Source organism: Delphinus delphis, chromosome 9, assembly GCF_949987515.2.
Source record: "Delphinus delphis chromosome 9, mDelDel1.2, whole genome shotgun sequence".
Classification (NCBI taxonomy): Eukaryota; Metazoa; Chordata; class Mammalia; order Artiodactyla; family Delphinidae; genus Delphinus; species Delphinus delphis.
Window position 1 is genome coordinate 83983938 of NC_082691.1, and position 16973 is coordinate 84000910.

A 16973-nucleotide genomic window follows, 5' to 3' on the forward strand; every position below is an offset into this window, starting at 1 on the left:
TTTTTCAGTCCTACAAGTAACAGAGCATAGGAGTATGCCAAGATATCAATTCCATTAGAAGTTGTTGGGGTTTTTTGTTTGTTTTGTTTTTTTGGCCACACTGTGCGGCATGCCGGATCTTAGTTCCCCACCAGGGATCGAACCTGTGCCCACTGCAGTGGAAGCACGGTGTCTTAACCACTGGACTGCCAGGGAAGTCCCCCATTGGAAGTTTTGATTTAAAGTTCTTGTGACTTTACATAGGCTGTCTTAGCTTCTATAAGTAAGTGACTGCATCTTTAAACAGAAGTTTTCATATCATGCACGTATTTTGAAATCCTTAAATAAATCATTTAAAAAATGTCTGTCATTAACATAACAGATCTAGAAGAAAGAAACTCATGGAGGGCAAAGTATATTGATTCTTTAGCTTTGTAGTTTTGCTTTATCATCTGCACCCTAACCCTCTCAGCTTATTAACATTCTCATAATCAGGGATATACATTCTTACCACATTACTTCTTCAGAGCTCTCTGGTTTTGTGGTTATGTGTAAAAATCCAGTTCAAAATAGTGTATAATAAACTGCTAGCCATTTTTAAAAATAAGCATGCTTCTGTCTCTGTGTACCTGTTTTGGGGTTTTAAAAAAAGTAATCTTGACTTTAGGTATAAGTGATCCTGGAACTATATTTGATATCTTTGTATTTTTAACAGAAGTGTTTTGGTTTTTTTTTTTTTTTTGAAAACACAGCTGAATTTTTTTAAAGTCTGGTTTAAATTTTTGAATTTTTAGAAAACCAAGTCAGTGGTTGTGATCGTTTACCCAGAAATTGAGATTCTCGTAAAAGCAATAAAGAAAAATACAAAGATTTGCGTGTTGTTTGATGCTAAGAGTGGAGAACCCAGATAGGAATGGATATTCATTCACTCCTGAATTCTGACCATCGGCTGAAACCTACCTCTAAAGGGATAGTCCGGATTCACTTTTGGATCCAAGTACACCAGCCATGGACTGTGCTTGCCTTGTCTGGATGGCTCATTTCAGACCAGCAACGGGCACTTAAGAGAAAAATTTTCAATGGCCTGTCTGGCAGTTTTGTTTTGGAAACAATTTTTATTTCCATGCTTTAGCTCTGGGCAACACCTGTGCCCACAGCACACACCTGGCTAAGTCCAGAGCCTAGTGTCCTTTTAACCTCTTGCTGGATTTCTCTGCATTTTCTACAGAAAGATTGTAAGTAAAATAGATGGCGACAAGGACGGGTTTGTCACTGTGGATGAGCTCAAAGACTGGATTAAATTTGCACAAAAGCGCTGGATTTACGAGGATGTAGAGCGACAGTGGAAGGGGCATGACCTCAATGAGGACGGCCTCGTTTCCTGGGAAGAGTATAAAAATGCCACCTACGGCTACGTTTTAGGTAGGTCCCTACTATCTGGGGGAAAAAGCTTTGTGGAGCCGGCACTTTGAAACGTAACTGTTTTGTCTTGTAGAGTGATTGTAGATAAAATAGACGCGGATAAAGATGGGTTTGTGACGGAGGGGGAGCTGAAATCCTGGATTAAGCACGCCCAGAAGAAATACATATATGACAATGTTGAAAACCAATGGCAGGAGTTTGATTTGAATCAAGACGGCTTAATCTCCTGGGATGAGTACAGAAACGTGACTTATGGCACTTACCTGGGTAAGGGGCAAGATGTCAGCCTGGCAGAGACCATGGTCTTGAGTCAAAGAAACAAATGGGTCACACAGTGAAGGAAAGGAAGAAATTATGCGTTTCTGAGATAGTTTGATGCTGAGCTAATTCTCCTTCCCTTTATTAATTTTGAAGTTGTATATTGTGTATTTTTTTAAATTTGTTTTATTTTGGTTTTCTAAGGTCTGACATCTTTTAACATTGTTAGCATTTCAGATATATTTCCCCATTTTTTCTTGCTGTCATCCCGCAGAGAGACCATTTTTGTAGTAGATCTTGTTTAAAAGGCTGCATTGTTCCAACAATGCAAAGCAAGAGGCTTTGAGATGTCTCAAAGCCTGACATGGTCACATTAAAGTGTTGGACCTGAAATTCAAACCAAATTAGATTTCTTTGTAACTGGTGAGAATAGAAGGAAAATTACTGTTTTTCCTTAATAAAATAAAGATCAAATATAATAGCTTTCCTTGATGAAATTTAACTATTTCAGTGTGTCTGCTTACTGAAGTTTAGAAATGAATTATTTCCCATTTGTTTTCTCTGGCACATGAGTTTATCAGCCTGCTTTGCAAATGCTTCAAGGCAAATAAATGTGACTTTGATTGCTTTCTGTTGATTTGGTAGCTTGTATGCTTGGGCCACCTGTTAGTCATTTTCTTTTACTTATTATACTTGCCTGCTGTTGAATGCTAGGTGGCGATCTTACTGAGTTGATGACTTAGGGTGTTTTTGTTAGTGAGATTCCTCTATTGCACATGGTTACAGTTTGAGGCAAGAATGTATAAATGTTACTTCTTGCATCTTTATTCTGGAAATTAAGTAAATTTCTGGGTTAAAGCAGGCATTCTCCATCACCAACTAACAAGCAGTGAGTGTATGATGGTCTGTTTCCCCCCGCTGGATAGCCAGCTGTCCGTGTTAATTACAGGACTGCATGCGTTTCTGTTGAACAGATTTTTATTTCTGTATCAGGCTTGTTCTCATTCCTAAGACTAGAGTGGCAGTCTCTCTCTACGCTTGACACTTACCCAAGAACCAAACATATCCTTCACCCAATTAAAAACACGTGTATTAAAAAGTCAGTGCAGATAGAGAGGCATGCATGCTTCTTGCTCTCTGACTGAGACCCAACACCCTCTGATTTATTTGGAATTAATTATAAATGTAAAGCAGTGGGCAGGCTATTGGTGATCTCAATAGAATGGTGTGTTAATAATCTCAGCTCAGACCTAGTCACTCACTTGCTGTCCAGAATGAATCTTAAACTCTTTGTATGATTATGTGTTGAGAGCTTTGTTGCCTCACAGGGCAAATGATTCAATGTAATGGGTATTTCTACTGACTGAGACTGCATAAGCTGAAGCTCTGGCTGGAGAAACAATGTCTTTATAAGGCATCTTTCCCTGGAGGCCTGTGGCTGGACAGTACTCGGGGTAATGAGGTGCCTTACAAAAGTGCTGAGGAGTTTTTGTGAAAGCGTGTTCTTGGTTCAGCTGAGTTCGGGTATAAATCACTTTAGCTTTTAGTCTGCTTTCCACAAAAGGAGCATTAACCCTGTCTCTGCCACAAGTAAAATGTGAGATACTACGATCCACCCTGCCTCCACCAGAACTAGACCAAGAGCCTACCCAGGCCAGATAGCCCAGTAAACTGGTGCTTAAGACAGACAATGGCACTCTGAGCAGTGATGATAGGCACGTGAGTTTAGTCATTAAAAATAAAGTTTAAAAAAATAAAAATAAAGTTTTAAAGCTTCCTTTTTCATCCTTATATATGTGCATGTTATCGGGCTACTTGATTCCAGTCACCATGGTTTAACTAAGGAGAGAAGGGCTCTTAGCTAAGAATCTACTCTTAATATATAAGTTGTCTTCTGTTATCTTTCTTATTTATGTTACATAGTTTGTACTGAAGCTTTATTTGTTTAGAAGAAATGACTTAGTATCTGAGAAAGATCGTACTTTCCTTAAATTCTTTGTCTCTAACCTGTTACGGCTTTGAGTATACACGTATACGATCCACAAAGCCTCATGATTCAGTCAACTATCTGACTAAATTTTGACACTCAACAAAGAATGAAGCTTCAAGTTGCTCATCTCTCAAAATAGAGCAGTAGTTTATTGTTGTTGTTTTTAACTGTGCTTAAAGTATGGAAAGATTGAACTACAGTATCGAAAGTCAGCAGTGTAATGTTATTAAGGGACCCTGTGGGTCATTTTTATAAAACTAGTGCTGTATCTTTTTTAAAATTTGACCAATATGTTGTAGGAACAATCATTTCTTACCTTTAATATGGTGTCTTTTCCTTTCAAAATATCTTCACATGTTAACCTTATTAGGTCCATACAGCAACTCAGATTGAAAAGGGTTTTTTTTCCTTTTCTGCCATTAACTCCACATTTTTTCAACTTAAAGAAACAAAATTTCATTTTTCTAGATTCTTACGGAGAGACTAACTACTGCTTGTGCAGTTCAACATCCTAACAGATGGATAAATCCAAATTTAATTTGGTTGTAATTTAATATTTATCTTTTGTAACAGCTTTATTGAAGTATAACTGACATACGATACACTGCACGTATTTAAAATGCACAATTGATGAGTTTTGACAGATGTATGTATCGGTGAGCTCATCACTGCAATCGAAATAAATGAACATTTCCATCACCCCAAACAGTTTCCTTGTGTCCCTTTATAATCCTCAAGGCAACCACTTATCTGTTTTCTGTAACTCGAATTTATTTGCATTTTCTAGAATTTTACAAAAATTGGGGAGGAGGGGTAGTGAACAGTATTTGTATCTCATGGTATATTTCTGAGTTGGCTTAAGAAACTAAAGTGTGACCATTCAAAGTGGTGTTGTTCTGGTACTTGAATCCAGATGGCCTATAATGGGATAGAAGGCCTTTGATGTCTGGCTTCTTTTGGTGGGGGGCAGGGGGGTGCTGCATTGTGTGGCTTGTGGGATTTTAGTTCTGCTGACCAGGGACTGAACCCAGGCCCCTGGCAGTGAGAGCTCAGAGTCCTAACCTCTGGACTGCCGGGGAATTCCTGATATCTGGCTTTTTAATGAGACCCTAATGTTTAATCGACATAGCAGTGGCTAACATTCATTAAAAGCCAACTCTGTGCCAGGCACTGTTCTAGCACTTAACTTCTATTTATTTGCTTAGTTAGCCTCATAACAATCCTATGAGGCCAGCACTGTTATTATCTCCATTTTACAGATGAGTAAATTGAAGTACAGTTAAGTTACTTGCCCAAGGTCACATGGCTAAGAAGTGGTAGAGTTAGGATTCAAACTCAGTATGACTTTAGAACCACCGCTGCCCCTTGGATATATCTAGAAAACTCAAGCTCTGTGGTTGCCCCAAGAGCAGTGACAGTGAAGCATTACATAACGGATTACACAGTCCAGGAGCCAGGGTTCCATGTTGAATGGCAAGCATTTGCATTCAACTCAGACCTGATTTTGAGGTCTTTGATTACCAAAACTGAATGTCTTTATACTGCTGCAATTTTACCTGAGTAATCAAGAATTAATTCTTCAGTGCTTGGTTTATCTTTCTTGGAAATTGATTCCCCATACATTTTCATGTTTTCTGGAAGTCTTTTAAGATTTGACCTAAATTTTTCTTTTCTAGATGATCCAGACCCTGATGATGGATTTAACTATAAACAGATGATGGTTAGAGATGAGCGGAGGTTTAAAATGGCAGACAAGGATGGAGACCTCATTGCCACAAAGGAGGAATTCACAGCTTTCCTGCACCCTGAGGAGTATGACTACATGAAGGATATAGTAGTACAGGTGGGTGGGGTGAGAGCAAGGATTCTCAATGGAAACTTTCTCTTTTTGTTGCTTACACTTTCCTCTTTAGCCTTTCCTCTGTATTTAGAAGAATGACTTGCTATACAAGTGCTGGCCAGATTGAGTCCAAGCTCTGTCACTCTGTTTTTCTGTGATCTCGATGGTGCTTTAAGCTTTCTGTTTAGTATGACAATACGTACCATCAGATTGTGTATTTTGCCATTCATTGGTGGCTTTGTACTGTAAGCATGAGGGGAAATCCTATTTTTTAAACTATCAGGCACTGAGTAATGACAGTGATACTAAAGAATTTTCACAGAAGACAGTTACTGATAAAACATAGACTATAGCTGTAGATGTACTCACTGGTCACATCTCCTGTTAGAGTTAAGCATGACTAGGGCTACCAGATCATCATGGGCTTGATGGGGTAGTTCACTATTAAGTGTTCCTTCAAGAAGACTTAGTTATTTTAAGCTGAAGCATAAAAAATTGATAATATTTTACCATTCTTTCAGCTAGAAAAACCACAATTTCCTATGGATTAACCATACCCACACACATCTACATAAACGTGTGTGTGTGTGTGTTTTAATGAATGACAAATAATTGCCTAAACTAACTCATCCAGATACTAAGTCTAATTACTCTCTTCTGTTTAGGAAACAATGGAAGATATAGATAAGAATGCTGATGGTTTCATTGATCTGGAGGAGTATATTGGTAAGTCTGTTTCTAGTGTTTTTCTTAGAAGAAGCTGAGAAGCTTTGGAAGATATGTTCACCAACAGAAACAATTTACCCCATGGGTCAACTCTCAGCACATCGTTAAGTCAGACCGGTGTGAGGAATAGGGGGTCATGATAAAGTGTCTGTAGCAGCACTGGCAAATCAGAATGTAAATGTGAGCCACATATATAATTTTAACTTTTCTAATAGCCACATCAAAAACAATAAAAGGAAACAGATGAAATTTATTTCAATAGTGTATTTTATTTAGCCTAAGATTCCAAAATACTATAATTTCAACATTTTATCAATATAACTCATTGAGGGTTTTTTTTCCTACAAATCTTCAAAAGTTTATTTTACACTAAAGCACATTTCAGTTTGGACCAGTCACATTTCAAGTTCTCAGTAGCCCCATGTGGCCAGTGGCTACTGTAGTGGACAGCACTGAAATAGTACATCCCAGATGCCCTGTGGAATTGACAGTAAGGAGTTGCAGGGAGCCTAGACTGGCATTAGGAAACGGAAATAGGACAAAAGAGACAGTTGGATGACTAAGAGCTGTTGATTCCTCTTAGTCTTTCCTTTTCGCTGTATTCTATTCATGTTTTCTGTCTAGATTCTCTAATTTGTTTCCTTTCGTCTTTTTTTTAAAAATCACTCCTTTCTGCCATTTTTCCTTTTAGTTGTCTGGTTTTGTTTTCTTTTCTTTTCCTTTTTCTTTCTTTCTTTTTTTTTTTTTTTTTTTTTACTTTTTTGACCACACCTCGGCTTGTGGGATCTTAGTTCCCTGACCAAGAATCGAACCCTTGCTCTCAGCAATGAAAGCTCGGAGTCCTAACCACTGGCCTGCCAGGGAATTCCCAGTTGTCTGTTTATTTTAGATGCTACTATACCTTCAAATTGTCTGATTATTTTAGATGCTATACCTTTCTCTCAAGTAAAGCTTTTTTGGCCATGCCGTGCAGCATGTGGGATCTTCGTTCTCCAACCAGGGATCGAACCCGTGCCCCCTGCAGTGGAAGTGCAGAGTCTTAACCATTGGACTGCCAGGAAAGTCCCTAAAGCTGTTTTTATTATCCTCAAAATAATTTCAAGATTTTCCCATTGCTTTAAAAAAAGGAGCTGCCTCTTAGCAAGTAGTTGAGCAAATTGTTACACAATTAGTGTGATGGAAATTAGCATAAGTAAAGGAGAAGAGATGGAAGATACTACAGATGTCTTTGTTATAAATGTTATTCCATTTTAAAAGATATTAGATAATTTTATATTTCCAATTATTATTTTTACTCATAGTAACTTAATTCTAGTGCACCACTGGTTTTGTGTTTCATAAGACAATTTGTTTTTAGGCTTCTGATCTTTACCTGGAATGTTTATTTTAAGTGTGAAAGGGAGACTTAAGCCCTTACCTCTATCCCTGTATGTCACTTCAGTCCATTGAACAAGTCACTCCTTTACTCAAATTTTGTCTAATTATACCTGCTATTTATTTTCTAGAGTTATTCCAGTTGAATTACTCCTTGAATACTCTTTTCTTCTAAGACTCCATGATGTACTTTGAGAGGGGTAAGCAGTGGGAAGATGGAATTTTTTTCCAAAATGATTTTTTTAGTGGAGTTCATCAGCACAGTGGAAATAAATGCCTGGGTGCATTTACTGAGCCCATTTCAAAGTCGACTGTTTCTTTTTTTTAATATTTTATCTTTTAATTCTTGGTTTTTGTCATTTTATCACCATTGCTAAAACGGAGGAACTCATTTTGAACCTCTTGAGAGGAATTAAGTTTTATAACAGTTAAGTACCATCATTTACCAAGCATTGGGGCCAAATAAAGAGATACTTCTATCTCCCTCCCATCGTATAGATCAATTGTTTCTTGAAACTACTGAAACTATCAACTGTGTGTGTATGACTTTGTTTTGCAAATCATCAACTAATGCAAACGCTTTTACATCTTGGGTGCCGGGCTTTGTAAAGCTAAAAAGTCTCCCAAACAGTATCTTCCAGTTTCTAGGGGTATGCTAGTTTCTGCCCTGTTGAGAGGAAAGATCAAAAAGAAACAAAGGGTCTTTGCCTCTTACATTTAGCATTAATAAGTCCCCAGAGTTATACTGTTGAGCCATTTAAATTTATTACACAGCATTGCAAGCATACACAAAATTAAATAGAATAGTATAATGAATCCCCTGTACTTACGCCCAGTCACAGCAGCCATCAACCCATGGCCAATCCTTTTAAATCCATATCCACGTCTTACCTCCTTTATTATTTTGAAGTAAATCCTAATCAGCATCTCATTTCATCTGTAAACATTTGGTTATATCTCTCTTAAGATACATATGTATCTCTAAAAATTTTTAAATAAAAGCTCAAAAAATTAGTAATTAATATCATTATATAGGTTGAATTTTTTTTAATTGTATTTGTTTGTTTGTTTGTTTATGGCCATGTTGGGTCTTCGTTTCTGTGTGAGGACTTTCTCTAGTTGCAGCGAGCGGGGGCCACTCTTCATCACCGTGCGCGGACCTCTTGCTCTCACAACCTCTCTTGTTGCGGAGCACAAGCTTCAGACACACAGGCTCAGTAGTTGGGGCTCATGGGCCTAGTTGCTCCGCGGCATGTGGGATCTTCCCAGACCAGGGCTTGAACCCATGTCCCCTGCATTGGCAGGCAGATTCTCAGCAGCTGTGCCACCAGGGAAGCCCAGGTTGAATTTTTTAATAGAAAATTAAATAGTATTAATTCTTATCCTTACTTTTCTAGCTTTAAGATGCACTTACATTATGTTGTATATTCTAGCTTCTATTAAAAGCATGTCTTTCAGGAAATTCCCTGGTGGTCCAGTGGTTAGGACTTGGCACTTTCACTGCAGGGACCAGGTTTGACCCCTGGTTGGGGAACTAAGATCCCGAATGCCGTGTGGTGTGGCCAAATTAAAAAAAAAGAAAGAAAGAAAAATACGTCTTTTAAACGCACGTTTTCCTAACGTGCGTTTCCTAATACACATGTATTCCCTATTTCAGAATTTCCCAATCTGTATACAGTGAAAGGTCTCCCTGACCCTCAGGACAGCTAGGGCAAGGTGCTGGCCAGTGGATCGTACAAATACTGTGTTTTCTGAATGTGCTGTAACATGAAAAAAGAATTGGCAAGACCTGCTCTGAGACTCCCAATTTGTGTTTAGGACAGAAAGGAGTAGTTCTACTCTTAACCCTCAAGTTCAGGAAAATGACAGTGCCAACTGCAAAATGCTGGAAATAGTAGAATTTAGTAACAAGTTTGATGTCCTTTATTCAAGGGAAAACAATCCATGGATCGGGGGGAGTAAAGTACCTCACAAGCAGTGGAGCATTCTTCCTAGGGGGTTTTGGGCAAGAGCAGGCTTTATAAAACATTAGAGGGGCAACTCAGATGCAGGACATGATTGGCTAGGAGGTCAGGGATTTCCTTATTAAGATAACAGGTCATCTTTTCTAAGGGTAAGGTAAGTTGACTGAAGCTGAGCTGGAGGGTTGTGATTGATATATGTTAGGTTTTCTTAGCAGTGTGGGCTGACTTAGGTTTAGATTTGTGGCATGGGCCGGGCCACTGGGGCAGCCTCCATTTTATGGGTCCCAACATACAGATTACTTTTATCACAGGTAAATAACTGTTTAGAAGTTACTTAGACTTATATTAGGTGTGTTCCCATACCTTACATGAAATGCATGTACACTTACTTTGATATAGTGTAATTTAGGAGTCTTCAGACTTTCACTCATGTAATTCCTAAAAGAATTTTGACAGTAGCTAAGCCTGTGTGCCACAACTACTGAGCCTGCACTCTAGAGCCCGGGAGCCACAACTACTAAGCCTGTTTGCTGCAGCTACTGAAGCCCGTGCACCTAGAGCCTGTGCTTTGCATCAAGAGAAGCCACTGCAATGAGAAGCCCGTGCACCACAACAAAGAGTGGCCCCCGCTCGCCGCATCTAGAGAAACCCCACGCGCAGCAACAAAGACCCAACGCGGCCAAAAAAAAAAAAAAAATTTTTTTAAATACTTAAAAAAAAAGTATACTCTGTAATTGGTTGGTGGACAGTTTGACTTATAGACCTCTCAAGTTTTCTTTAGGATTTAAAACCACATCTTTCTAAAACTAGTGGTCAGGTTAATTAGTAGTGAAATGGAATGTAGGGAACAACTATCTTATGAAAGTTGGTCTTTACCTTTCTTTTTATTTATTTTTTTAAAAAGAAATTTATTTATTTATTTATTCTTGGCTGTGTTGGGTCTTCATTGCTGCGCCGGCTTTCTCTGGTTGCAACGAGCAGGGGCTACTCTTCGTTGTGGTGCACAGACTTCTCCTTGTGGTGGCTTCTCTCACTGCGGAGCACAGGCTCTAGGCACGTGGGCTTCAGTAGTTGTGGCACGCGGGCTCAGTAGTTGTGGCACACGGGCTCAGTAGTTGTGGCACACATGGGCTTAGTTGCTCCACAGCATGTGGGATCTTCCTGGACCAGGGATTGAACCCATGTCCCCTGCGTTGGCAGGCGGATTCTTAACTACTGCTCCACCGGGGAAGTCCTGGTCTTCACCTTTCTTGACGCTAGTCATCTCCCTTTGTTTCTGCATTTTTTTTAAAGGATTCTCTTTGCTCTCATATCATTCAAGACCAACAGCTGGAAATATTCTTGTTGCAAGATCAATAATCACACATCAGGAAAACTCCTTGCTTCTTAAGGTCTCTCTGACCTAAAATACCCTTATAACTGCTATTAGGTTCCAAACTGATGAATGAGGAAAAAGGGTCAGGTCAGATTTGCATGGGGCAGTCTTTGAGAAAAGACAAACTCATCTTCTGTATGGATGTGTATTCACACAGGTGACATGTACAGCCATGATGGAAATGCTGATGAGCCAGAATGGGTAAAGACTGAGAGAGAACAATTTGTTGAGTTTCGAGATAAGAACCGAGATGGGAAGATGGATAAGGAAGAGACCAAAGACTGGATCCTTCCCTCAGACTATGATCATGCAGAGGCAGAAGCCAGGCACCTAGTCTACGAATCCGACCAAAACAAGGTAAGTCTGTCCAGGCCCAAATAATCTATCAGTGATGAATTCTGTTTCTAGGGGACTGCCTAAAAAATTCCTGTTAAGGTACATAGAGCATTTAAGGTCTTAATTAGTTTGAGTCTGCTATGGATCTAAAGTTGGCGATTGAAAACTTACAGGGCAGCGCTAGCTCTCTGATCTCATTTTAGAAATCCCTTTGCCCAATGTTCCCAGCATTGGAGAAATTTAGGCCTCAGAAAGAGCCTCTGGATATAGCCTGTGCCCAGCATGCATCATCTGCTATCTTTGGAACCCCAGGAAATCTTCTTTGCTTTTTTGTTGTTATTTCCTTTGTTCTTTTATCTTTTACAGGCTCATTTTGCCTACTCAAAGCTGGTTGTTTCCTTCTTAAATCAAGTATGCTTTTTAAAATTAAATCATTTGTAGGAGCTTATAAATCAGCTTTTCTCTGAAACCTGTTAAAATTACCCTTGATCAATTATCTGAGAAGGCATTCAGTTCATTAAAAGAGTCGTGTTACTACTGAGCCCTGTCACCTTTTTCAGAGATTTGAGTGCTCTCCTTAGAGCAAACTGAAAATCAGTCTAAAGTCGGGGGATTCTAGAATTCTAAATGTTCTTTTATTTAGACTGATCTTCGGTTTTAATGTAGTTTCTTTTTTCTTTTTTTAAATTATTTTATTTATTTTTGGCTGCGTTGAGTCTTTGTTGCTGCGCGCGGGCTTTCTCTAGTTGTGGTGAGCGGGGGCTACTCTTCGTTGTCGTGCGCAGGCTTCTCATTTGGGTGGCTTCTCTCGTTGCGGAGCACAGGCTGTAGGCACAGGCTTCAGTAGTTGTGGTGAGCGCAGGCTCTAGAGTAAAGGCTCAGTAGTTGTGGCGCATGGGCTTAGTTGCTCCACGGCATGTGGGATCTTCCCGGACCAGGGCTCAAACCCGTGTCCCCTGCATTGGCAGGCGGATTCTTAACCACTGTGCCACCAGGGAGGCTCCTAATGCAGTTTCTTATTGAGCCTTTTTGAGGGTCAGTCTGTTTTGAGTTCTTGCTCAGTCACTTCAGTAGCCAGGTGCTGTGTCCTGAGACATGTGAGAAAAGGAAACTGATGTAGTCATCCCTTGGGAATCTAGCCTAGATAATTCTTGAGATGAGTATCTGAGCCTTCATTTGGGGTTCTGTCTGGAATATGATTGGTGACTAGGTCATTTTGGAGTTGAAGACCGTGCTTGATATTAGCATATTTCATTTTTCCTGTTAGACAAAGACTTGATTCACTTTGAAGTATTTTTCCTGCTATTCTTGACTATCTCTTACCCATATCTAGGAGATGTCCCACATTTTGCTCGAAAGGGAGCGTTTTCTTCTCAAAAAACAAACCCATATCCCTAGCATTGAGCTATTGAGCTATATTATTTCCATCCTTCCACTTAACTTCCTTGATAAGAAAAATGTATCAACTGCTGTTTACTCCCTCTTTGCATGTGTGCGTGTGTGTGCGTGTGTGTGTGTGTGTGTGTGTGTGTGTGTGTGTGTGTTGGGGGTGGACAGTGAGGATTGAGTTCACATTTAATTTAGTGGGAATTAGAATTGTAAATCTTGACTAACCCCTGTTGTATGTTAACAGTGTTCTAAATTTGAAATAAGAAATATATTTTGCATCAATTCACTGTTCTCTCTACTTTCAGGATGGCAAACTTACCAAGGAGGAGATTGTTGACAAGTATGATTTATTTGTGGGCAGCCAGGCCACAGATTTTGGTGAGGCCTTAGTACGACATGACGAGTTCTGAGCTGCAGACAGAGGAACCTACATTTCTTCAAAAGTAATTTATTTTTACAGCTTCTGGTTTCACATGAAATTGTTTGCGCTACTGAGACTGTTATTACAAACTTTTTAAGACATGAAAAGCTGTCTTAAAAATCCCGTCCCCATTCCTCCTCCTCTCTGAGGGACTGGAGGGAAACTGTGCTTCTGAGGAAAAACTCTAATTAGTACACTTGTGTTTGTAGATTTACACTTTGTATTATGTATAACATGTGTGTTTATTTTTGTATTTGTTCTCTGGTTGGGAGTATGATATGAAGGATCAAGATCCTCAGCTCACACTTTGTAGGCAAACGTTAGCCCTTCACTCTGTCTCAACCCTTATCATATAATTTTTATAATTCTGAGTTAATTTTAAGCCTGAGATCAATAAGAAATGTTCAAGAGAGAGAAGAGGGAAGAAATAGTCCCCACAATTCATATTTAGAGAGATAACACTTAAACTTGCCCATTGAAAAGTATCCTGCATAAGTTGGAGGGGCCGAATATTTCATTCAGCTGCTCCAGGTCCAGGTCCTGGCATTGTCTGGGCAAGGACCGATCCCTGTGCTGTAAGAAAGCTTGGCTCAACTTGATTTCATTCATTCTTTTTTTTTCCTTCCCTGTAAGACTAGCTGTTTGCTAATTTTGTCAAGCACAGCTGTGGTGGGAAGAGTTGGGGCCACTGTCTTGAAAATCAGTCAAGTACTGAGTGTGATCTCTTTACAGAGCTATACATAGAAACAGCTGGAAAACTAAAGGAAAAATACAAGTGTTTTTAGGGCACATGCTTTTTTCTGGGTATGCATCTATTGAAGTGCTCAAGACTGTCTTGCCTATTGAATCACTGTAAGTGCCCCTATTCAGCTCCTATTTCCCCAGGTGTTCCAAGGAATTAATCTGCACTGCAGTTAAAATGTACTCCTTTCCAATCATGTCATTGAAAGTGCCTTTAATGAGAGAAATGATCACTGAATGAGGATTCTCTTAAGAAACTCGAAGATAAAATAAAGAGAAGATTATTTGGACCACCTTAAATGAAAGCTTAGAACCTCCTAGTGTGGTGGGATTTTTTTCTTTCCTTTCTCCTTTGGACGGTGGTTAAATAGTAGTATTAGTTAGGGGCTTGGTTGCAGTGTTCTTATCTTGTGGGCTGGTTTCCAAAAACCACATGCTGCTGAATTTACCAGGGATCCTCGTACCTCAGAATGCTAACCACTTACTACCAGGCCTGTTTCTGTGTCAGCTGGAGAGCTTGAGCTAAGACTCAAAGATGAGAGGGCTCTTTGGTTTGAGGACCATCGCTCACCCTTCCTGCCTTCGACCCATCACTCCCTACGTTCCCATCTCCCCACTGCCAAAAAAAAGTTTATCATGAATCAACATGGCCAACCCTGATCAAAGAGAGGGACATTGTAGAAGGAGCTGAAGAAACCACCTCTGTTCCCAACTCACTTTACCTATATTTTACATAACAGGAAACTGTCCTTTTTGGTCCCTTTCATACAGATGGACCTCTTTTGAGAAGAATTATTATATTCCAAGTTTTTAGCCCTCAGGTTACTAAGACAAATATATATATATATATATATCCGTTATTATTTCATATATCTTTCTGGATAATACATTCAGGTGGTGCTGGGTGATTATTATAATCTGAACCTAGGTGTATCCTTTGGTCTTCCACAATCACGTTGAGGTGGGCTACTTGGCCTGGTAAAAAGCCGGATATCGTGTAACTCCACCCCAGCCTTTGCATTGAGCTCTTGAGAGTGGATACATTCTTTTAACCCCAGTATAAGGGAGTGGAAATTCTCTGCCTTCCAGATTCCCCATTTTTCTTGTTAAGAAGATCAGGGATAATTAATAATGCCCACCAACCCTGGCTTGGAGAGGGCACGTCATGAATTGTGTGGCAGGAGATCCTCATAGGTCACTAGGTACAGAGAACCCAGGCCTTATGTTAAAGTCACGCACCTAGAAAGCAAACCTCCATCTGCTAAGACAGCAACTTCTGGATGCTGGGTGCTCATCAGTAAGCATTGTACTCTAATCTCTAATGATCCCCCTGGATTTTTTTTTTTTTCCTTTTGGTTTAAATCAAGCCTGAGGCTGGTGAACAGTAGCTGCACACCCACATAGTGTGTTCTGTGAATGCTAGCTCTCTTGAATTTGGATATTGGTTATTTTTTATAGAGTGTAAACCCAGTTTTATATTCTATAATGCAAACAGGTACCTATCTGTTTCTAAATAAAACTGTTTACATTCACTGTGGGTTATGAATGTCCTTTATTTTCTTAAGAAATGGAACTCTTGCTTAGAATTATGGGTGTTATAAAATGGCACAGAAAAAGAGCTCTCCTGGAAGGTTTATCATACCCCCCACCCCAAACCAGAGAAGTTACTGCCTTCTCCCAAATTGGTTACTCTTTTCTTCCTATTCCTGAAATCTTCTAGCATCCTTCTACAGCTGTAACCCTTCTCTGCTTCCCTTAGGCCATATAACTGGAGAGGAGCCCAGCTGCTCATTACATAATTGCCTGATACCAAACACAAGCCATTTCTGAATGTACACACATTTATCTTGATTTTTATTTCAAAAAGTCTCTTCTTCAGGGGGTGGGGAGAGGGAGTATAAGGTAAAACAGTTTTTTGAACATTTTGTATAGTTTATAAATGGTATTAGATGTGCAAATTCATTTTGAGAACATGAAGGGAATTAAACTATTAACTTTAGTAAATACACAGCTTAAAACAGATATATAGGTTTAGCCAGATAGGAGGTGTGGGGGGAAAGGAAGCACCTGGAATATTCATGCTGGTACAGGGGTTTGTGGGCATGGCTGTCCCAGCCAAAGCGATAGCAATTACTGGCAGTGACAGCATAAGAAAGTTCTTTCAAACTCATTTGGGACCTACTAAAGGGTTTTTTTAAGGTTTTTGTTTTGTTTTGTTTTATTTTATTTTATTTATTTATTTTTGGCTGCATTAGGTCTTCGTTGCTCTGCTTGGGCTTTCTCTAGTTGCGGTGAGCGGGGGCTACTCTTTGTTGTGGTGCGTGGGCTTCTCACTGCGGTGGCTTCTCTTGTGGAGCACGGGCTCTAGGCTCGCATGCTCAGTAGTTGTGGCTCGCAGGCTCTAGAGCTCAGGCTCAGTAGTTGTGGCGCACGAACTTAGTTGCTCTGCGGCATGTGGGATCTTCCCGGACCAGGACTCGAACCCGTGTCCCCTGCATTGGCAGGCGGATTCTTAAACCACTGCGCCACCAGGGAAACTCTAAAGGTTCTTTTTTTAATGTCTCTCCCATTTCTAAAGTGTTTCCGTAAGTTTGTTTTAATTCAAAATGTATCATCTTTGAACAGATCCCCAGTAGGGAAAAAATGTTACTAGCAAGGAAAATAATTGTTGTGTACACACTGAAAAATCATCAGCCAGACTGCTTTACAGTTGCCGTGTATGTAGAAATCTGTTCTCCAAGTGCTGTAAATTCTGCCACTTAAGAGTAGAAACTGGGCTTCCCTGGTGGCGCAGTGGTTAGGAGTCTGCCTGCCAATGCAGGGGACATGGATTCGTGCCCCGGTCCGGGAAGATCCCACATGCCGCGGAGCGGCTGGGCCCGTGAGCCATGGCCGCTGAGCCTGCACGTCCAGAGCCTGTGCTCCGCAACGGGAGAGGCCACAACAGTGAGAGGCCCGTGTACCACAAAAAATTTAAAAAATTTAAAAAAAGAGTAGAAACTGATGATTGTTGAAATGGCCTTTGGGGTGGTCTGAAGTAGACCCAGCTGGAACAGTAGCTTTGTGTAGGTAGGAAGGAAATAGTAGGAAAATGGAAAATTGACCTCAAATTGCTATCACTCCCCTTCCCGTTTTCTGTGTTGTAGTAGTTTGGTTTT

At 40.0% G+C, this 16973-nt stretch overlaps 1 protein-coding gene across 3 annotated transcripts in view; it reads left to right on the forward strand.

Moving 5' to 3' along the window:
* Positions 1-15342, forward strand: part of CALU (calumenin) — a 28334-nt gene extending 12992 nt beyond the window's left edge. For 2 of the 3 annotated variants that reach the window (XM_060020844.1, XM_060020841.1), the window contains exons 3-7: positions 1208-1401; positions 5326-5492; positions 6155-6215; positions 11086-11285; positions 12959-15342. In XM_060020844.1, coding sequence (XP_059876827.1) covers positions 1208-1401; positions 5326-5492; positions 6155-6215; positions 11086-11285; positions 12959-13063 — 727 coding nt within the window. In that variant the 3' untranslated portion in view covers positions 13064-15342. Of the gene's footprint in view, positions 1-1207; positions 1402-1474; positions 1669-5325; positions 5493-6154; positions 6216-11085; positions 11286-12958 lie in introns of all 3 variants that reach the window. The other variant, XM_060020843.1, reaches the window with a different exon arrangement.
* The last annotated feature ends 1631 nt before the right edge of the window (positions 15343-16973 follow it).